Consider the following 22,857-nt stretch of genomic DNA (forward strand, 5'->3'; position numbering starts at 1 on the left):
CAGGGGTCCTGGTCAGTGGCAGTGTCCTGGAGCCAGCAGGGACATCCCTGTCCTGGGGACACCGGGCCCAGCATGGCAGCTGGGCCAGGCAGGGATTGTCCTGCTCTGTGCTGGGCCGGGGAGGCCTCACCTGGAATATTGGGTGCAGATCTGGCATCACAACACAAAAAAGGCATTGAACTGTCAGGGAGTGTGCAGAGGAGGCCATGGGGATGGTGAATGGTGTGGAGGGGCCGTGTGAGGAGGGTTGAGGGCACTTGGTGTGCTCAGCTGGAGAAGAGAGGCTGAGGGCAGACCCATCACAGCTACAGCTCCCCATGAGAGGAAGAGAAAGGGCAGCTCTGATCTCTGATCTCTGATTTCTGATCTCTGGTCTCTGGTCTCTGGTCTCTGGTCTCTGGTCTCTGATCTCTGGTCTCTGGTCTCTGGTCTCTGGTCTCTGATCTCTGGTCTCTGGTCTCTGATCTCTGGTCTCTGATCTCTGATCTCTGATCTCTGATCTCTGATCTCTGATCTCTGGTCTCTGGTCTCTGATCTCTGGTCTCTGGTCTCTGATCTCTGATCTCTGATCTCTGATCTCTGGTCTCTGGTCTCTGGTCTCTGGTCTCTGATCTCTGGTCTCTGGTCTCTGATCTCTGGTCTCTGGTCTCTGATCTCTGATCTCTGATCTCTGATCTCTGATCTCTGATCTCTGGTCTCTGATCTCTGGTCTCTGGTCTCTGATCTCTGATCTCTGATCTCTGATCTCTGGTCTCTGGTCTCTGGTCTCTGGTCTCTGGTCTCTGATCTCTGATCTCTGATCTCTGATCTCTGGTCTCTGATCTCTGGTCTCTGATCTCTGGTCTCTGGTCTCTGGTCTCTGGTCTCTGATCTCTGATCTCTGGTCTCTGATCTCTGGTCTCTGGTCTCTGATCTCTGATCTCTGATCTCTGGTCTCTGGTCTCTGGTCTCTGGTCTCTGGTCTCTGGTCTCTGGTCTCTGATCTCTGGTCTCTGGTCTCTGGTCTCTGGTCTCTGGTCTCTGGTCTCTGATCTCTGGTCTCTGATCTCTGGTCTCTGCTCCTGACAGTGGCAGGACCTGAGGGAAGGGGCTGGAGCTGGGCCAGGGATTTGGGATGGAGCTCAGGGCAAGGTTCTCCCCCAGAGGGTGCTGGGCACTGCCCAGGCTCCCCAGGGAATGGCTCCCCAAGGCTGCCAGAGCTCCAGGAGAGTTTGGACAACACTCCAGGGATGCCCAGGCTGGGATTTTGGGGTGTCTGTGCAGGGACAGGAGCTGGGCTGGATGGACCTTGTGGGTCCCTTCTAGCTCAGCTTACTCTGTGGTTGTGTCAGTATTTACTTGCCCATTTTCAAACTTCACCAAATCTATCTATCTATCTATCTATCTATCTATCTATCTATCTATCTATCTATCTATCTATAGATTATATATATATATATATCTATATATAGATGATATGTCTATATCTATATCTATATCTATTTCCATATCTATATCTATATCTAATCTATATCTAAATCTATATCATCTATATCTCTCTATCTATTTATCTATCTATCTATCTATCTATCTATCTATCTATCTATCTATATCTATATCTATGTATAAATCATAATATGTAAGCCTTATGGACTTAAGTCTTTTATCTACAAGCCACAAAACCCCTTTTGCCCCTTATTAAAGAAGTATGGACAGTGAGGAATAATATTGATAACCTCAAAAAAGTCCTAGACAGTGCTTTTGTGGCATATAACAAATTCTTACTTCAAATACAGAGCTGTGCTTCAAGAATTCGTAGGATGATTAGGTTTTATCTAACATTTCTTAAACTTCTAAGTATCTGACCAGATGTGAGGCACTAAGTGGCTGCAATTCCTCTGTACAGTCTCTGGAGTGTAGATATACCCAAATTATACCCAAAGTGCAGTATGTTTGCACATAGCTGCTATACACTATGTAAAATTAAGATGTTTTTATGTGTGTTTCATATGAAAACACAATCACACACACACACACACACACCCCACATGTAGTTATTAGCTGGATTAGCTAGAGACTTTATTAGATAATTATGGTCTGCTTCACTTCTCAGCTTTCGGAACTTAAAACAGAAAAACACCCCCAGTGCGATGAAAGGTAACACAGCTTGCTGATTAGAGGGAAGAAAAACCCACACAAACAAATGAATCAAAAACCCCACAAGTACGTTAATATATTCCCTGACCAGCAAGACTGAGATTTGATAAAACCTCAAAGCACGAAGGTGTGGTGCAGGTTTTCTGCCTCCACATTCCTGGGATACAACTGCTCATTCAATCCCTGCCTTCAGAGCAACAGACCCACAGCTGTGGGTCCAAACTGGGTTTGGACAGATCCTTGCTCTGTTCCCACAATATGAATGGCAAAAAAGCTGTTCTACCCTCTACACAGATCATTAGACTATCAGCCATACCCTGCTGTCGCTACACATGGTGAATTGTTCTCCCTCAAACATTATATCCAAGTTTCCTATAAAAAGGGAAACTTAGACCCATTATTCCTCAGACTGACATAACACACTGATTTTAGGCTGAATTTTCCTTTCCCCTAGGTTGTCTCCTGAACTTAAAGTGCAAAATGTGTTTTGGTCTTCCAATATAAAACAGCATTTTCCAGAGGTTTTAATTTTGCAGATGTTAATGTTCTTACAACCCTTCTTTGGACTTGAATCTTTTGACTCATCTTTTATTTTCTAATGCCTCATCTGACTGATTTCACTGTATTTCGACTGTGAAACTTTTCTGAAACTTAAATTAATAGCTGTCTGTTGTTCAACCCATATTTATTAAAATCAAGCTGGGCTTCAGGTATGCTACAACAATGCCCGATGTCATGGAATCACATAAATGGCCTGGGTTGGGAGGGACCTTGAAAGTGTCACAGTGCCACCACCTGCCTTGGCAGGGACACCTCCCACTGTCCCAGGCTGCTCCAAGCCCCAATGTCCAACCTGCTCTTGGACAATTCCAGGGATGCAGGGGCAGCCCCAGCCGCTCTGGGCACCCTGTGCCAGGGTCTCCCCATCCTGCCAGGGAATATTTTTTTTATCACATCTAATCTCATTTGTAATACAGCCCCAACCATCCTTTAGGATTTCAGAAATCTGTGGCTTGACTAATTTTGAGACGTTTCAGAGACTAAGATGAAAACAGTCAACTCCCATGTGACTCACAATAAGGTTGAGAATAACAGAGATTCATCTCTGATTCTTGCAGTTTCTTAAACACAGCTTCCCCAGGTATCTTCACTTAGGCTGAAGGGGTTTCTGGCTGTGAGTTTGTAGTAGGGGCATATGCTGCATAAACAGCTAATTTAAGGCATAAAAATCTTAATTAAAAGTTACTGTCTTTTGAAATAACTTCCAGAGTGGATCATTTCCTTGACTTTCAGCTGGGTGGTAATTGAAAAAATGTGGAGGAGGGAAGATAAGACAGTGAGCCTTTCCCCCTATGGTACCATTGATACACAACCTTCTATGAAGTATATCCTTTGAAAAGAGACATAAAGGATAAAGACATAAAGGGCAGTGAAATAGGAGGCTGGGCACATGCGAAAAACCCAACTAATACTACCAGAACGATTAATTCCAGTTATAATAATGCATGGCTTGACATCAAATTTTGTCCTAGGCTGACCAGGCACGTACAGAATACAACAGTATATCCACTATATGCTTTCTGGAGGCTATACGAGCAGTCATGGAAAATCAATTTGAATACAAATGTAATTTGTTAAAAGAACAGTGAAAATCATTATGCAGGGTCACACTGTCAGCACTTTGTACAGAAGCAGATGCTGTCCAAAGATGCAAAGGCATTCAGTAAAACAGAAGAACCTTGGTCTTTAAAAGCCCCTGTGATCTTTTCAGCCTTTCAGTATAGATACATGAGAACAAAGCTACAGTTTACCTCTCTTGTTTCTCAGCACTTTTGCTCCTTGCAGCTGATTCCAGCTGCAGAAAGGGGCTTTATAGAAACTTCTAAGCCTCAGAGAGAGTGAAGGTTCCCACTGTAATGGAGAAAAAGCAATATCTTTGAAAAACTTCCTTCAAAGTTCCAGATTTTTTCACTCAGGCTGACAGGATACGGTCATAAAATAACGAATTAGACTCGCCTGTTTTCAGCAATGTCAATACCATTTTTAGGCAAACCACACTTAAAAACTCAGCAGACAGCTAAGAGGAGAAGCACGCTGCATCCCAGGGAGCAGCTTCACTGTAAAGACAACTCAAATGGTAATTTTTCAGAAGGTCCTCTTGCAAAAAAATGTTTATCATGCAGGCATGGGATCTAGTTGCACTGATCTGCTGTGCACCTAGAGTCCCATTACTGCTGTTGATCAGCTTAAACCATGGCCAGAACCAAAACAGCCAACACTTTTACATCATGCTTTCCTTTCATCTGATCCCAATCTTCACTGACTGTTCATAAAGCTGTTGGGGATGAAAAAAAAACCCTAAAAAACCCCACACAGTGGTACTCATGAACCTGCATTACTGCAGGTGGGATGCACTGTGTTTCTTCCTCCTGAAATTACCTCTAGTAGTCTCTGTAGTCACTCTGGTAGTTACTGTCTGTCCATGCACAGTAAAGCACCAGAGTGCCTGGCATTCAAATTCCACCAAGGAACAGCAACAGCAGCAAATGTAAAAGCTTACAGCTGTTTTTTAAATATGCATAAAAGGGCATTGCTTATTAAAAATGCACCTGCATCTTTCTTGCAACCTAAGGGCTGGAAGTCACTGCACCCTTGAAGGCTGGTTTCATCATGTGCTTGCATATAAACACAGCAATGAAGATCAGGCTCCTGTTACAGTGCATGAGATTGCAAATTCATCAGACTGGCCAGGAAGAAGAAAATGACAGTCTCCCATTGAGATGGTTTTTTCATCCATTAGTATCTTTCAACCTCTCTCACCCTTCTCTCTCCCTTAAAATCAACAACAGCAGCAAAAGGACAGAAAGAACCTCACCCCAAACTTGCTGACATACTGTGCATTTGTTCCAAACACAAAAAGCAAAAGGTGTTTTTAAGACATCGTGAATAAACAGGATTTTGACCTCCACCATTACTTTGCTGAGCTCCATCAAAAAAAAAAAAAAAACAGTTGGTGTTTTTCTTTAACAGTAGGCTGGAAATGCAGGTCAGTAATGAAGTATATGACTTAACTTTGATCTGCACTTGGAATTTACCCTGAGAGGCAGCTGGGAACCAGCCACTGCACAAATGACACTTCCACTGGTTTTCATTCTACACCATTATGGGAATGGACTCATGGTGAGTAGTTCAAAACTGCACTGTTCAAAACCTGTTTTTTGAAAGAGTTTTGGTTACTTACAGTGCTTGGAGTCATTGCAACTTTGAGAGGATCTATTAAAAGTAAATGTTATGACAGCTACCAAAATTAACCCACTAAATCAGACTTGTCAAGCAGCATTTTGCTCCATTTCAGCTCAAAAAAAAAAAGACTCAGTATAATGTTCTTCTGTTTCTTTTCGAGAGCCAAGGACAAACCTTTAACTGAACAATCACAGCTTAAGCAATCACAGTGCAAATGGATTTTTTTCCTTCCTATCTCACTTCTGCTAGAAAACCTATTAAGTTCCCTCTGTTCCGAAGTTACCTGAAAACATGGCAGGACTGTGGACTTTAATGAGAAAACACCACAGATGTGAGCTATCAGAAGTTCCAAGGAAGCACAGTGCAAAGCACTTGTGACAAGTCCAGACTTCGTGGCAGATACAGTTATCTTCTGCTTAAAAAAAAAGAGACTTTGGGGAATAAGCCGCAGGTACAAGGACATATTGCATAAGCTATCACATGCTCACTGCAACTGTGTGAATGCTACCGGATTTTGAGAAGCCGCCGTGCTGAATAATTTAAGGGCTAATAAAATATTCAGTTTTTACTGATACACTGGTTTCATTTTGAAACCTGAAAAAAAAAGTCAATAATGAGGGGAAGAGGTCTTAAAAAGTCAGCGGGAATATTCTGGTACTCATTAGAACATCAGTTGTTCTACCAAGCCAGGAGGATAGAGGGGTCTCCACGCCGGGTGGGATCACACAGAGACACAGAACATCCGCGGCACAGGACGGGGCTCGGAGCTGGCAGAGGACGGGGAGAGCCCTCGGGGGGAGTGCGGGCAAGAGGAGGGGACCCACGGGGGTCCCGGAGCCGGACCCAGCTCCACCACCGGGAGCGGGACAGCCGGGATGGGCAGGACGGGACGGGACGGGACGGGCAGGGAGTGATCGCCCACCGCCCCCGGCAGCCCCCGAGCCTTCTGCGGAGGGGGCACCGTGCCCACAGCCCCACCACCAGCGCCTCGCACCGCGGGCTCAGACAACTTTTCAATGCCAGCAGGGCAAACCCCTGCAAGAAGTGATTAATATAAATAATAAAGAGAACTCCCAAGAGAGCTAAAGTTGTCTCTCTGGGGTACGGTTGGCGTTTTCTTCTTCAGGAGGGTTTTTAGCTTTTGGTAGGGTTTTGGGTTTGTTTTTTTTTTTTTTTGCTTTGTCTTGGAAGGGGGTGAGACACCGAGAAGGCGCCGCGGGTGTTTTAGAATGGAGAAGACCTAATTAGAGGGAGGCAGCGAAAGGGTCGCCTGGCGAGAACTGCTCGCCGCTGCCGAGATGCTCGAGCTCCCGAACGTGTTTGCAAACTGTTCCGCGGTTTGCTCGGAGCTAGCAGCCTCCAAATTACAATGAAGACCGGTGGCTGGAGAGGGGTGGGGGGAGGAAGGGAAAAGCGGCGCGGACAGCTCTGCGGATATTAAATCTTCCCAGCCGCTCATTCTGGATTACGTTTAATCTCTCACGGCATTTCTTTCCCCTCTAACCAAGCACAGTTTCAAAACAGAACGAGTCTGAGGATGGATCGTCCGCCGGCTTCTATTTGAAACGCAGAGATAAGTATTGTTATTTTTTTTCTTCTTTCCTTATGCACAAAGAGAAAAGGAGAGCCCGGACCAGCGGCACCCTGCCGAGAGCCACCTCCCGGTCCCCCGCGCACTTGGACTCCGACTTTGCGGGAGCTCCGGCGCGACCCCGACCCTTCGTCCCCCGCTCCGTCCCCGGTGCGTCCCCGCCGTCCCCTCACCTCGGGCGGGGCGCGGCGCCGCCAGGCTCCCGCAGAGCGCCAGCCAGGCCAGCACCGCGCGGCTCATCCTCCTCCTCCTCCTCCTCCTGTTCTCGCTCCTGCTCTCCTCCGCCTCAGCCGAGGGATGCGAGCGGCGGGCGCTGGCGGTGCCTCCGCCCGGTGAGGCGATGCGAGGTGCGGCGAGGATGCGCAGGTCCCTCCCGCGGAGCGTCTCCCGGCCGAGCGCAGCCCCCGCCGCTCCGCTGCCACCGCCCTTTACTCGCGGCGCGGAGCCCGTCCCGCCGCCCGCCCGCTCTGCGCGCCCGCCAGGTGCCGCCGCGCCTCCAGCATGGCCCGGCCGCCGCCTCCGAGCCGTGTCCCGCCGCCTCCTCTCCTCCCCCTCTTTCTCCTCTCTGCCTTCCTCCTCCTCCCTCCCTCCTCCTCCTCCTCCTCCTCCTGCTGCCGCTGCCCTGCCCGCCCCGCGCGGATCCCGGGGGCGGCGCCGCTGGACACACCCCGGCCCCGCCCCGCCACAGCCGCGCCCCCGGGATGCGGAGGGTGCGGGATGGAGCTCCCGCACCGAGCCGGGACCCCGCGGTGTGCAGGGTGGGGGATGTGGAGCATCCTCACCCGGCCGGGACCCTGCGGTGTGCAGGGTGCGGGATGGAGCTCCCGCACCGAGCCGGGACCCCGCGGTGTGCAGGGTACGGGATGTGGAGCATCCTCACCCTGCTGGGACCCCGGGATGCGGAGGGTGCGGGATGGAGCTCCCGCATGGGGACGGGACCCCGCGGTGCGGATGCTCCATCCCGCACGATCCGCACCGCGGGGTCCGGGCCCCGTGCGGGAGCTCCATCCGGCTGATCCCGGGGATGCTCCCGCAGCGCTCCGGTGGGCACGGACGGCTGGACCGGGTCTGCGCAGCCGGAGCTCCTCTCCCGCGGCAAATCGCATGTCCTGGGCTAGTTTGGTTTTGGGTGGGTGCCTGCTCTCCTCTCTCAGGGAGAGGACGCTGTTCACGAAGGTGTTTTATCCTCCGCGGAGGAATTTTGCCCTCCACAAAACTTCTTCTGTCTTGTAGGTGCTGTCCAAGCCCTGCGCTCTGCCGAGTGCTGCCTCGGTTTAAAATCCCTCCTGAGCGCATCCACACGGGGAACTCGCACGGGATCACAGGATTATGGCATGGTTTGGGTTGGAAGGGACCTCAGAGCTCACCACATCCCAACAGGATGATGAAGGACACCTTCCACCAGACCAGGAGATGCAAAGGTCCGTTCTTCCACCTCCCTCCCTCCTCAGGTAGGACATCATCCTGCTCAAAACTGGAAGGGAGTCAAAACAAGAATGAAAGATGCGGTGATATTTCAATAGCAGCCCAAGGTAGAGGGTAGATCCCACGTCAGACCACTACACACTTGTTTGTTTTTTTTTTAATTTTCATCTCTTTTCCCTACCTGGGTATACGGAGCCACGAGAGTGAAAAAAAGTACCAATTTCCTATTGGGCGTCAAAAGGCTCTCCAGGTATTTTATATCTGTAATTTGCATCCCGTCTACATGCCTTCATGGTGAAAGACCACATATAAATATTATATTAAGCTTTAATGCACTTGCCGAGTGAGAAGGATGAACTGAACAGCGCTAGGCTGTTGAGGAGCGTTTCTGCAGATACAACCTGAAAGTCCGGGCTGCTTGCATGACAACGAGAAGAGACATCGTGAAATTAGGAGTGGAAACGACCCGTTAAGTCGTCTGATCTCTTGGTTACTTTGGCTGGCACCTCGCAGTAGTTACAGCATTTCATTTTGCAAGCCCTTTTGTCTGCCATTAAATGCCAGTGACAGGGTGACAGCCCTTGCCTAAAGCTCTGGTTTTACATCTGAGCTCGCAATTAATCACATTTTTCTTTGGCACTGGAAGTGTTTTGGTTTCAACACCTTACATTGTCAGCAAAGATTTGAGAGGACGAGGCTTTTTTTGCGCTGGTTAAACTACAAAATTAACAGAAACGACGCTCCTTGATAAAGAGCATTTGACACCCACAATCCCACGGCATTTCCTGCTTGCACACAGCTCAGTGGTGCCCACAACCAGGTGTGCACTTCACCCATCGCATCAGGGCAAGTTTCCTGATGGCACTCAGGGCGGTGCAGAGTTGTCCAGCAGGCTAGGACAGATAAAAAAAAAAAAAAAAAACAAACCAACAACAACAACAACAACAAACTCCCAAAATTAATTAAATTAATTTAGCCCACAGCAGCAGAAAATATGTGTTACCACGAGCTGTAGTCCAGTGTAAAAATGCCCTGGACGTGTGGGAGCTTGGTGGCACCCACCAAAACTTTTTCCTGTCCTCACTGTAAGGTGGACTAGCAGAACTCACCTGGCAGCACTCAGGAGTGCTGCAGCCACACCTTCATTCAGCTGCACAGGGGTCCCTGCGATTGCATCACCACCTCTACAGCAACTTGGATTTCACACATCAGTCTCCATGCCAGAGATCTCCCTGAAGAACCGCTGCCGAGAAAGAAAACACCTCCCTTTCTCCCCAAGGGGTTGCTTTGCTGTCAATAAAGAGACAGTGGAAATTTAGGGAGCCTTAACAAAGCTTCTGATATTAACGCATCGTTTCTCTGCAACGGTGCTAATTTCTACTGATTATCTCTGTTTTACAACCAAGAATCCAGCTGTCACAATTACAAGGCAAGGCTGCACTGTAGCTGCTGTGGCAGCCCTGCATGCCTGCACCCCCAAGTGGCAGTCTTGCCTGCGATTTTTTTTTCTTTTTTTTTTCTTTTTTTTTTTTTTTTTTTTTTTTGTGGTTGTTATTTTATTTTTCTTGAGGGAATAATCCCGTAATGCAGCCCCTTTATTTCCTCAGTTAGGACAAATCTAAAGGGACTAACTACACTCGGTACCGGGAGGCCTTTTTCCACTGAGAGCCTGTGACTAGCAGCTGATTAAAATGACACAGAAATAGCTTATTCAAAGCCAGGCATTGTTTATTCTGCCAAAAGGGACAAAACAGCAAAAGGCTTTTCTGCCTGGTTCTTACCTAAAGAGCGGTGCCTTTTTGTTTCCAGGTTCTCAGTAAGTTTTATTCAACAAAGCCTATCTTCCCACCTCAGAGTAATCAGACTTTTTTTGCTGCTCCTCTCTGCTGGGCTGCTCTTCCTGTGCTGCTTCCTCCTGCTTGTTCCTGGTGTTTTGGGGATGACCCAGGATCAGGGGGATGCTGCAGGCAGTCCCTTCATCCAGCACCTTCCTCCTCCCCCAGTTTCTCCCCTGAGCACAGGGTAAAAAGCCCCAGCTCAGCGCTGTGAGATTGGCTCCGAGGTGCAGACTGCTCCTTCCAACCCACAGGTAGCAATCACCTGCATCCTGGCGTTCTTAAAATGGATTTTCTGAAGGCAGGCTGTGCTATTTACTGCTCCAGCCTGGGTTTTACCCCTGAATTCCTCTGCTGCTGTGCTGTGGGGTCACACCGTTGTCATTGGGGTTGTTGTGGTTGCAGCATCTTGCAGCACCCCCCTCCTACAGTGACCTGTCCCTGACCTCACCTTCTGGATGAAGATCCTAACCTGGTGTCCTTCAATGCCCTCCAAGGTTCAGAAATTATTAATTTTTTACCATTTTTTGTTTTTCTTGAAGCAGCTGCCTCCTGCTGTTGACAGCAGGAAAACCTGCCTTATGACTCTATAAGTACTATAGGTATGCAAATATCAATTTTAGTGGGAAACCCTAGCACCTTCAGGCCATCCTGAAGGTTCTCTTTTCCTTTTTTGGGTCACAAACTTGCAAATCCTTACTGCCATCCCCGTGGTGGAGGCACTTTGCTGAAATATGGGCGGGATGGGACTGGGATGTCACAAGCCATTGCAGCTCAGGCTGACGTTCTACCTTTTATATCAACATTAATATAAATACACAATATATAAAATCACATTTTTATGTTTGTATTTTGATATTTACCCCTAAGGCAAAAACTCTTCCTCCTGTCATGTGGATTCATTATATGCTTTGCGGTTTGGAATTTAAGAGAGAAATGGGCTCAAGAACTGCCAGACATTAGTCCCTAATATTTCTATCTTCCTTTTTCTGTCACACATAGAACTCAAAGACTACTTTTCACTTTCCAGACTGTTCCTACACTTCAGGATAATTCCTTCTTAATTTGACTTAGCTGCACTCTAATACTCAAATACATATTTTATTTGTTTACCAATCACTCAGGATCAAGTACTCTTTTGCATCCAATTTTTCTCATGTTCTTCCATCTAAATGATCAGCTCTGCTTGTCAGAATCTTCTGCCTAATAGGATTGCCAGACAAGGACCGTGGAGACTGTCTAGATCTGCATCATCCCTCCCTTAGGCTGAACATTCCTATAGACCTTCAGGGGGAGAGGAGGTAGAGTGGAGAGACAAATCAACTGCTGCCTTTCCAAGGGGAAAAAAAACCCAAAACTAACTGGGAAAGAGCTAATGAATGTCTGGTAATGTCCTCACTGTTTTGCATCTTACTTTTATTAGTAGCTTAAGTTTTCTACATTATTTCCTTTCTTGCCTCAAATGCTCCAATTAACCCTTTGCAGTCCTTCAGTACATTAAACAGGAAAAAAAAATTAAATTATAGCCTGTAGAAATGTAGGCAGCCGCACCGTCCTTAAATAAAGAGCCATCAGTAAAGGAACAGTGACAGCAAGTCTGAATGTGTAACATGAAGAGGAATTGGGTGTAAGAGAAGAATGATGGCCAGTGTGCTCAGCAGTGACATCAGGTCTAACATTTGTCGCACAAAAGGTGAAACAAGTTACTCCCACCTGGGCTGTGGAAGTAGGACAGCAAGAGCTGATCTTTCCTGCTTGCCAACCTCTTGCCAATTTTAGATGTCATCCAGACAACGTGAGTGTAACCTGCCAATCACCCTGTAACACCTTTAGGGTATCTTGGATACCAGCTTTGTGGAGGAGATTAGCTCCATCACCAGCTCCCATCACAGCACCCGCCAGATCAGAACCTCCTCAGAGCCAGGGATCAGGACGGTCTCAGGCTGCACAGGCACTGATTTTATTGCCACCTCCGTTATAATTAGGGCTATAAAAAGCCTCTGCTGCACGCAGCAGAACTTTCCTTTTATTTTATTTTTTTTTCCCCTCCTAATAATATGTACTTTGTTCTTTGGGGATTTGTCAGACAACTGGCTGCTCTGATTCTGCAAGTCATCTGTGTGTGTTTGACTCAAGAGAAGAAGAGATAATACATCTGTCTGTCACCACCACAGCAACACCACCAGAATTATAGAATTATTCCTGGGGTTGACACTGCCTCTAAAAAAAAAGGGAACAGTTGGTTCTTTTATCTCTTCCCAAGCACAGCCTGATCCCCCACTTCTTGAACATGTGAGGCTTCCCATTAAGCCAACGTGGGTTTTGTGAAAGATCCCCTTTCCCTCAAACACTTCTGGTTCAAAAGCATTGTCATGTAATGCTCCATCACAGGAAAGGGGGAGAAGCAGCTGTGCAACACAGGGAAACAGTCAAACTCCATTAAAAAAAAGAAAAAAAAACCAAACAAAAAAAACTTTTTTCTTTCAGTCTTGTGCAGTACAGAGGGTTTTTTTTTTTCCTTTTTTGACTATTTATAGGAAGGAACCAATAAAATCAGTATCATAGTAGGGTTTGATTACTTTTATTTTTGGAAATAAGCTTTTACTGCCCACAGAGGATAGTATTCAAGAATCCTGTCTAAATGCCTGAGTATGCTTTAAAATGAATCCTTTTCTTCCCAAAATGAGAACACGTGAAGTGCACAAGAACACAGGAGGGGAGAGGAGTGCAAAGGCTAAAGTGTGAGCACAACCCCTGACATGAGGCACTCCTGTGTTTCATCCTGTAAAGCCTTCTGCACAGCCCTGAGGTTGAGAAACTGATTAATCTCAGCTGGGATGATTCCCTGCCTGCTTGTGAAGGGAATTTGGATTCACAGCGTTTCTTTCAGCAGGACTAAGATGTGTAGAAGCTGAGTGCTGGTGCACGTGTGCCTGTTCAGTGCCTCTGCAGACAGCTCAGCACCGGTGCCACGTGGTTCTCTCCCACTCCCCGCAGACAGCAGAAAGTCCTGAGTTAGAGATTAATGTCACAGTTCAGGTAAAAAAGGCAAAGTTCTGCCCTGATGAAGTGACACCTGCAGCAAACTGCAGACAGTGGGTTATAGAATCATAGAAGCATGAAATGTGTTGGAAAGGACCTTTAATGTCACCCAGTGCCACCCCCCTGCCATGGCAGGGACACCTCCCAGTGTCCCAGTGTGCAGCCTGGCCTTGGGCAGTGCCAGGGATGCAGGGGCAGCCCCAGCTGCTCTGGGCACCCTGTGCCAGGGCCTGCCCACCCTGCCAGGGAACAATTCCTCATTGCCAAGATCCCATGTAAACCTACTCTCTGTCACTTTGAGAAAGTCCTCTGGGAGAAGGTTTCTCGTCAGGACCTTGCCCCAGCTGCTGGTGATGCTGTTCCCAGGAAAACCCAGAGGACTGTAGGGTACCTGCATTTCTGAGGGGCTGTTGAGCACCCACAGCACCCATGGGAGGGGTGCTGCTTCACCCCTCTCTTTGCTGTCTGTATACTTTTTTAAGTTAAATCCCGCTCCAGAGTGAGGAGGACCCTGACTGGCACCTCGGATATCACATTCCCATGCCATTGGTGGCCTGTACACCTCTTCCAGCTGCAAAAATGTGTACTTAAAGGAGATCAGTCAGTGGAAGAGAGACTGTCTGACTGAACAGCCTTTCTCCTTACAAAACCAAGCTGACACACACCTCTCTCTCTTTCTCAAGTTTGTCTCTTTCCACTGCTCCATGATCCCTAATATTCCACTTGCACAGTGCTTGCTCTGGGATAGCACCACTCTTTCTGCCCCACTCTGTGTATTGTTTCTGCTCCTTTTTACAAGAAAGCCAAATCACCATTATTAATGGGAGTCTTGGTTCATTCACCCTTCTAAACAACTGCTTAGGGAAAGGAGGCCAACAGCTCTTTGAGATCTCCAGCAAAGCTGGCCTTGGAAACATTTCGAGTATCAGAAAACATTTGCACCCTGAATCCTTGAAGGAACATCTCTGAAGTGGAGCCCAGTGACCCAGGTGCACTGAAGGATTCCCTGAAGGTGCAAGGATTCCTTCTCATGCAGTACATATTTTGCAGCCTCAGAAATCCCTTGGTTTGGCCAACACTCAACTGAATCAAGCTGAATTTCTACAAACCCCACAAGGGCTGTGCTAGAAGCTGCTAAAATTCCAAGCACAGCTCTTCAGGGGCTACGTTAAATTTGTAACAACCAAGGTGCTGTTTGGGTTTTAGTGCTGAAGTTGCTGTTTTGCAAAGTTAAATGTGTTGTGCCAAGGTCTTTATCCTACTGTTATTTATACTGGGTTTTCAAGGAGAGCATCATGAATGAACTTGGTGAAAGAGTTCATTTCAGACACCTACAAAACATATTTTCATGTTAGCAAGAATATGCTTCTAACCACTTAAATTCTAAGGAGTTTTTACAGTGTCTGAGGTTGTGTGCTTTTGCAGATCTTTGCAATAAATAATAACAGGGTTTTTTGGTTTGTTTGTTTTTGGGTTTCGTATGTGTGTGTGTGTGTGTGTGTGTGTGTGTTAATTTATTTTACTCTGAGGGAGAAAATGAGATTTGAAACATAATTTCCTTAATGACTTTGTCTTACTTTCAGTGCTCATATTGCACCATTACTTTTAGTAGCTCATTCACACGGAATTTCAGAACACAGGGGAGGAGCCATTAAATCACTACAAAGTATTTAAGGGCATGGTGCCACCTACATTTCAGGCATTTAACTGCAGACTTTGCCAAAAATCTTGTGATTTCCAAATCAGAGAATATTATTACAGCCAAGAGACTTTTGGCTCTTTGTTTCTCATGGTGGGATGCATTTCAAATCAACATCACATACACATGAAAGATTTCAATTATTAGTTCTGTATCAATCAAGACAACTAACCAACATGGTTTCTTCAATCTTCTATCTGGCAGTCCAATGTGACAGTTTGTAGATAATTCACATCAGAATTTGACAACGTGACAGATTTTAGAAATAATTTTATGCCGCTGCAGTGAGCCATCCTGCCTCAATGCATGACAGAAAATGTTTACCACAGAAAGTTACTCTTAAGTGTTCTTGGGTTGGTTGAGGTTTTTTTAGTTGGTTGGTTGGTTTTATTGTTCTTGTTGTTACCTTCTTCAGGCTAAGAGCTAAAAATGTGTGTTAGAAATTTATATTCATCACATAACCACAAAAGAAAAGAAAAGAAAAAAGGAAAGGGAAACGGAAAGAGGGAAGGGAAAGGGAAAGGGAAAGGGAAAGGGAAAGGGAAGGGAAGGGAAGGGAAGGGAAGGGAAGGGAAGGGAAGGGAAGGGAAGGGAAGGGAAGGGAAGGGAAGGGAAGGGAAGGGAAGGGAAGGGAAGGGAAGGGAAGGGAAGGGAAGGGAAGGGAAGGGAAGGAAAAGGAAAAAAAAGAGAAAAGAAAAGAAAAGAAAAGAAAAGAAAAGAAAAGAAAAGAAAAGAAAAGAAAAGAAAAGAAAAGAAAAGAAAAGAAAAGAAAAGAAAAGAAAAGAAAAGAAAAGAAAAGAAAAGAGAAAAGAAAAGAAAAGAAAAGAAAAGAAAAGAAAAGAAAAGAAAAGAAAAAAGAAAAGAGGAAAAAAAGAAAAGGTTGAGGGAAGGAATGTGCTAGTTCCAGTTACATTTTGGAAAGGTAATATTTTTCATGACTGGCAGAGCTTTTTTTCCCAAGATGGAAAAGGGCACACTCATCAAAAGAAGACACAAGAATTCTCTTTTCTTTTTCAGATTGTTAGTGGTACAGCAGCCAGGAATCTTGTTTGACACAAGATGCTGAGATTTCAACCTGCACTCTGACTCAAGCAATACAGCTGCTTCATCTGCCTCTCTGCTATATCAATTAAATATCCTGACTATTTCCTTCCCCTCAGGGACTCTACTTTTCCAATCAGTGCTCTGGTTCTCGTTATAATTTTGAGAAACCTTCATTTTGTCTCATTTGATTTCATCTCGATTGACAATCGGAGCAGATTTTCCAGGCAGCTGCTGAACAGGCTGGGGTGCAGCAGCGTCAGCCCCTTCCCCAGGGAATTTACAGCTGAAGACCAGAGCCAGAACCACAAAGTGCTGTGGAGGAGCAAAGTGAATGAGAAAAAGTAAAAGTGAACATGATTTTTTATGACAAAGTACGATCTGTGCAGGCAATTGTCTTTGTGTTGTTAATTGGGTAGGATAGGGGTCTGGGGAGATAAAAAATTCGAGGGTGACTTGGGTTGTCTGAGTTAAAATCTCCTTCAGCCTTCAGACTGGCATTTGTGTTCTCACAGGAGGATTGTGCAGGCCCCAGAGAATCAGCAATATAATATCTTCTTTTTTTTTTTTTTTGGGTTCAAAATCAGGACATCTCTCCCTGGAGGAGGAGGAGGAAGGTGCTGCAGTACTGCTGTAGCAGTCAATTTTAATAATAAAACAGTAATAACAACAGTGACAAAAATCACCACCAAAAAGAATAAAACCAAAAAAAACCATTGTTATTATTATTATCATTATTGTAGTATTATTATTCATCTAATGGAAATAGAGAAACTCAGAGAGCCTACATGAATTTAAGTAAAGGAATGTAGAACAGACAATGTTTGTGTCATGGGGCACACTGGCACATAATTCAACAGAATTCACAATGCATTATGACTACTACTACTAATACTATGTTTTTAAGTAATAGCATTGAAATATGTAAGTATACACATAAATGTTTTCCTTTTTTGTTAGCTTTGTACATTTTTCTGTCCATTTATTGCTTTCACGTATCCTGCATTGCTGCCTGATTGGTGGTTCTGTCACATAAAAAAAATTATTGTTTGAAATTGGGAGTTTTGTCTCTTAAGCAAGAACATGTTAAAAGGCCATGTTCATTAGACGTTTCTCTCAATCTGAGAAAGCTTCCCATTTAAATATTTTCTTTATGATAAAGGATGTTTCAGTATATGTTTAATTCATAAATGTACTCAAGAATTATTATTTTCACAAAGGTAGTTTTTTTTTCTTTCAGCTCTTTTGGTTCCAGTCAGCTAAGTAGGAAAGATTAATTACTGCTATAAAATTCAGTTCTAAATTATATATGGATATAATATGGACGTTTATTACTTCTCAAGTTTTTTTTTTTTTTGTTTGTTTGTTTTTTCTTTTTTTTTTTTTTAATGAGCAGTCGAATATCTCAGTATCTTGCAGATTAGGCAAATCTGGTAAATTCATTCACCAGAATTGGAATGGTGCATAAAACCTATTAAGAAGTAAGGATTTGTAGCTTTGGTAATCAAATTGGCAATGTTGGAGCACTGAAGCTGCAAAAGAACAATATTAACTCTCAAAATCATTCCTTTTGTGATGGGGATGGAAGAGGAGAAAAAAAGGCAGAACCTGATAAGAGCCCCCAAAGATACTTTTTGAAACAAAATTCTGATCATTAAACTTTGAAAAGTTGGTGACTGAAATTCAGCTTTTCAACCATACATATGCATGCAACTAAGAATGACCCATTTACACACAGATTTTTCTCTAAGCCAAAACAGCTTCTTCAGCACTGACAAGGTTTCAATTCACTTTTAAATACAAGAATATCGTGTCTGAAACACGAAAAGAAGAAAAAAAAAAAAGAAAAAGAAATTATGGCCTTTGAGCCTGAAAAAAGTCACATTCTATCAAAGAGCTGTACTTCCATGCCAAATGTTATTTGTTGACTCACATATCATTCCTGCTTCTGGCAACTGAAGGCCCTGGAGACAAAATGAGTGCCCCCAACCCACCAGCCCTGTGGGGAGTTTTTACTTGTTCCCTGTTTATCTGATTGTGTCTGGTGATGCAGAGCTGGGGGAGTGTGTGATTCACCTGCAGGCTGAGCTGGTGCTCAGAGGGACCTGGGCAGAGTTTGCTGGGGACAAACCCTGTGAGGTTCTTCCCCCACAGCCTGGGGGGGACCTGGGGGTGCTGCTGGGGACAAGGTGGCCATGAGCTGTCAGAGGCTCCTGGGGCCAGGAGGGCCAGGGGGTGAAAAATGCCAACCACCTGGTTTTAAAATTTTAAATGTTTAGTAGTAAAGTTATTGTAAAAATGATAAAAATTATAAAAATTTAAAATTATAAAAATATTAATACCATTAGAGTAGTAATAATTTGGACAAATTGAATTAGGACAATATGAGAAAATAGAAACAAAGAATTACAGACAGTCTGGGTACCTCTTTCTGGGCAGCATGAGCCTGACAAAGGACTTCCATTAACAGAGGATTAACCCTTAAAAACCTGTTGCATATTCATACACCTCATACATGATGCATAAATTCCATTCAAACACAGGATTCTGTCTGGGCAGTGTCAGCTTCTTCCTCTGCATCCTGACGGCATCGTCCTGAATGAGCGAGGCAGGAAGAAGTTTGTTTCTTCTGATAATGGGGCAATAAATTCTTTTTCTTTGAAAGATTCAGGTGTCCTGTGGCTGCTGTCTCAGTGCACATCCGTTCTTTAGAAAAAAGTGTCCTACATAGCAAAGTTTCTATCTTAACATTTTGTTATAACCTAAAACTACATTTAACATACTACTTAAGAAAATGAATACAGTATAACTTCTAACATAACACATATAATATTCTTTTTAATATTTGTGAAAAACCAATCATAAAATACACGTTTTTCACAAAGATGACCCTGAGGTGCCCTGAGAGTGGGAGCAGGCCAGGGAGGGGCTGCTGCCCCTGTGCCCTGCCCAGCTGAGGCTCCTCTGCAGCGCTGGCTCCAGCCCTGGGCTCCTCAGCACAGGAGACACCAGGAGCTGCTGCAGAGGCTCCAGGGCAGGCACACACAGGATTTGGGCTCTGCAGCACCTCTGGGCTGGCCAGAGCCTGCGGGAGCTGGGCTGGCCAGGCTGCAGAAGGGAACACCAAGAGGGGTGTAAGGGACGCTCTGAAGTTTCCTTCATTGGCCTCACGATGGTCGCAAGGGCCCTGAAGGCCCCGTCAGGAGCCCTGGCCTGGCTGAGGTGGACGTGTTCTGGGTGTTATCCCAAGGGATCGTTTGCAGTGTGCTCACTGTGCCTTCACAGAGCCCTGCTGGGAACAGGTTCTGATTGATGGGGCCTTGTCCTCACACGCCTGCACCTGCCCCACAAGGTCTGACAAGCAGCGGCTCGGCCTTGCTCGCTCGCACCTGCCCCACACGCCGAGGGCTCTCAGCACAATGGCCCAGGAATCTTCCCCACCTTTGGGCCAGGTGCCACTGCTTTGGATTGAGACTGTATCAACTGGAACTTTTGAGATGGCTCTGGTGAACCCCCACGGACACGGCGAATCTGTGTGGCTGGGCCATGAGGATTCCGTCTCCTTGGTAGCTATATTCCCCCTTCCCTCTTTCTTCCTATGCTTTATTTCCTTTTCTGATCCCTCCATCACATTTGCTGCTGGCCCTCAGTAAAGGTGCATTTGTTGTGACTAAACTGACAGTCCCCTGCTCTTTGTCTTTTGCACTTTTGGGATCTGGGAAGGAGCCATCACGACCCCGCTCGCCCCAGCGGATGGTGCCAAGGGGATGCCATCAATGCATCCCAACATCTCCAGGGGCTGCCAGAGCACGGGCCGGGCTCTGCTCGGTGCTGCCAGTGCCAGGATGAGCAGCAGTGGCCATCAAATAAAGGGCAGCGAGGTGCAGGGCAGCAGGAGGGAGAACTTGTGTCCATGGAGGGACAGCAGAGCCCTGGAACAGCTGCCCAGGGAGAGCCTGGAGTGTCCCTGGCTGGAGACATCCCAGCCCCAGCTGCACCTTCCTGGGGGATGGACCAGATCAGACATCCCTTCCTACCCCAAATATTCTCTGGTTCTGTGATTTGGTTCTCTTGTGGATCTTGTTTGGTTCTCTGTTTATAATGTAAAAACAATGCACCCTATACATGGAGATTCAATGAAACTCATCAGAGAGAGTAAAAATTGCGCCTGTGCCTGATCCATCTTAGACTCCCAGAGCTGAGCTGCCCTATGGTGAACTGCAAAAAGAAATTTGCTGCATCTGCCTGCTTCACATGATATTGCAAATACTTTGATATGAATCACATATAAATGATGATCTGAATAAAAAATTCCTTCAAATTTTGAAAAAAAAATCACTTGATTTAACATATTCAGTTTGGATTACAAACACACAATTTCTTTGTTAAGTTTTAGAGAACCTGGAGTTGAATGGCAGCAAGTCCTAAAGTCCTACCTAGAATTCATCCAAAGTTTTGCTCTTTTCCTCCAAAATTCTTCAGTCTTTCAGAGTTTTTGGGTGGGGTTTTTTTTTGTTTGCTTTTTTTTGTTTGTTTGTTTTTTGGTTTTTGGTTTTTGGTTTGGGTTTTTTTTGGTTTTGGTGTTTTTTTTTTTTTTTGAGTTTTTTTGTCCCTTTTTTTTTGTTTTTTTTTTTTCCATGGGTTTCTGTATTTTTTCTTTTAATTTTATTTTGGCTCTGTTTTTTGGTTTTTGTTTTTTTTTTTTTTAGCAAGATGACATTTTTACTATTCCCTTGATGCACGTTTCTTACCCCATTTTCTCATTTGATGTGAGACTTCTGGAAGGCCATACTCCCACAGTAAGTTCAGAATTGTTCTTTTCAACCATTTGAAATAACTTCTAGAGTCTAGATGTTTAGATGTCCTAAAACACTGGGAAGATCAATTACCAAATAAGAGAGTTTTGTCTCTCCATGGACAGGAAAAAAAAACCTAAAGAATTTAGACACCAGGTACTTGCACTGGTGAGAAAGTGCAGAATATCAAAGTACAGGGGTGAGGAAGTCTTTCTCCACAAAAAACCAAACAAATTAACTTAAAAATAAAAAACAAATTAAAATTAAAAGTAAATTAAAAAATTAAAATAATAAATATAAATATAAAAATAAATAAAACCAAAAATGGAGATGCTTTCAAAGGAAGCAGAATCATCTGCGGCTTCTTTTATTTGAAGGGCCACAGAAAATAACCAGAAACATCATCAAACACTGAGGAATGTAAAGGGATGACATAAACTCATTCAAAGGAGACTGAAATATTGTGGTACGCAGCAGAAATAGGATAAATTGTGAGAAGGTGGTGACCTGATGGTACTGCAGTCTGGCTTTATAGTGAAGGACAGATATTTTCATGGTTGGAGTGTCACTGAGACATTGCAGTTAATTTTGTCAGAATAAAAAAAAAAAAAAGCCTCCAGAATACTTATAAAAAACTAGGCATAATTAGTTCTGTTGCTTACAGAGATTTTTTTTTTTAATTGCTTTTTAATACAGATGCTTTGGAAAGGGAAATGTTGCACATTTTGTAAATGGTGTTACTGGCTGTAGAAAAGGCAAAACAAACATTTCCCTCTGCCTTTATCTACAATAATAGAAGAGATGCATCCGTGAACAAATGTTTGCATTAATGCTTTGATGAGTTGCAAGAAACACACATTTAGCCAGTAATTTTAAAAACCAAACAACTACACATAAACTTGGTGGTATCATCTCTAATAAAAATAATAGAGACTATTTAACAGTACAGACAACCGGCATTTGCTAGAGCTCATAATTAGTGTTCTGGCTGAACTTCAAATGTTTTATATATTCAATCTGCAGCCTGTTTTTTTGGTTTATCACCTCTCATTTCCATACACTTAAAAACGTTACCCATTGAGCTCATCCTTATAGGACAAAATTTTCACTTTCTATAATTCTGTTTCATGGAATCTTAGATCTACAAGCCTTTTGGGCTAGGGAGGGACCTTAAATCCCATTTTGTCCCACCCCCAACCATGGCAGGGACACCTCCCCCTGTCCCAGGCTGCTCCCAGCCCCAGTGTCCAGCCTGGCTTTGGACAATTCCAGGGATCCAGGGGCAGCCCCAGCTGCTCTGGGCACCCTGAGCTGGAGGCAGCTCTGCAGGTGGGGTCTCACCTGAGCAGGGACAGAATTCCCCCTCCCTTGATGCTTTTTGTTCAAGGTAAAGAAAGATAGGAAGGTTGGAGTGTGAACTTCTGTCCTTTCCACAAGGAACTCCTCCTGTATCTGGTTCCTGATGTCCCAGCGAGATCAATCCACAAGATCAGGAACTTTATAAACACTAACATGAAGTCATTCCTCAGGAATTCCTCTTACAGCGATCATTGTAACAACAAAAACATCACTGCAAAGAGAAGTGTGATTTGCAGTGCACTTGCAATGCTTTGCAGCGTTAAATGGCAGCACCTGGAGTCAACAATCCAAGGCAAGACTCCACTTTAGCAGCACCTTTTTGGAGCTGGACTAATTTGTACATTCATGACAATGATCATGAAAAAATCCCATATTTTAAACCATTCATTATGATATATAGTGGCAATTATTGCATTTGTTTGCTGTCTGAGAAAACAGTGTCCTCCCAACATTGATATCTTTGATAGCCTGTTCAATTAGGAAATCATAGTGATGTGGTTTTTTTTTTGCTAAACTTAAAGAGTATTTAAAACATCTTTAGTAATTTCTTCCCCAACATTGATATTTAAAAATACTGTTACATTTGATTGCAAGAAATAGATACTTTTTATGGCAAACAATCAAGCAAATCAAACTTCAAAATAATCAAGATATATTCAAGAAACAAAATCTCAAAACACTTCCTTGAAA

The 22,857-nt window shown here is 44.6% G+C and overlaps 1 protein-coding gene and 1 long non-coding RNA gene across 2 annotated transcripts in view; one reads left to right on the plus strand and one right to left on the minus strand.

Moving 5' to 3' along the window:
* The window catches only part of EDIL3 (EGF like repeats and discoidin domains 3), a 242,611-nt gene extending 235,093 nt beyond the window's left edge, over positions 1-7,518 (minus strand). The window contains exon 1 of the mRNA XM_066569157.1: positions 7,144-7,518. Coding sequence (XP_066425254.1) covers positions 7,144-7,210 — 67 coding nt within the window. The 5' untranslated portion in view covers positions 7,211-7,518. The remainder of the gene's footprint in view (positions 1-7,143) is intronic.
* On the plus strand, positions 6,730-17,067 carry LOC136568924 (uncharacterized). The gene is made up of 3 exons (XR_010785294.1): positions 6,730-7,120; positions 8,204-8,421; positions 15,989-17,067. It is a non-coding gene; the product is annotated as an uncharacterized lncRNA (long non-coding RNA).
* The last annotated feature ends 5,790 nt before the right edge of the window (positions 17,068-22,857 follow it).

This window comes from Molothrus aeneus, chromosome Z (assembly GCF_037042795.1).
Source record: "Molothrus aeneus isolate 106 chromosome Z, BPBGC_Maene_1.0, whole genome shotgun sequence".
NCBI lineage: Eukaryota > Metazoa > Chordata > Aves > Passeriformes > Icteridae > Molothrus > Molothrus aeneus.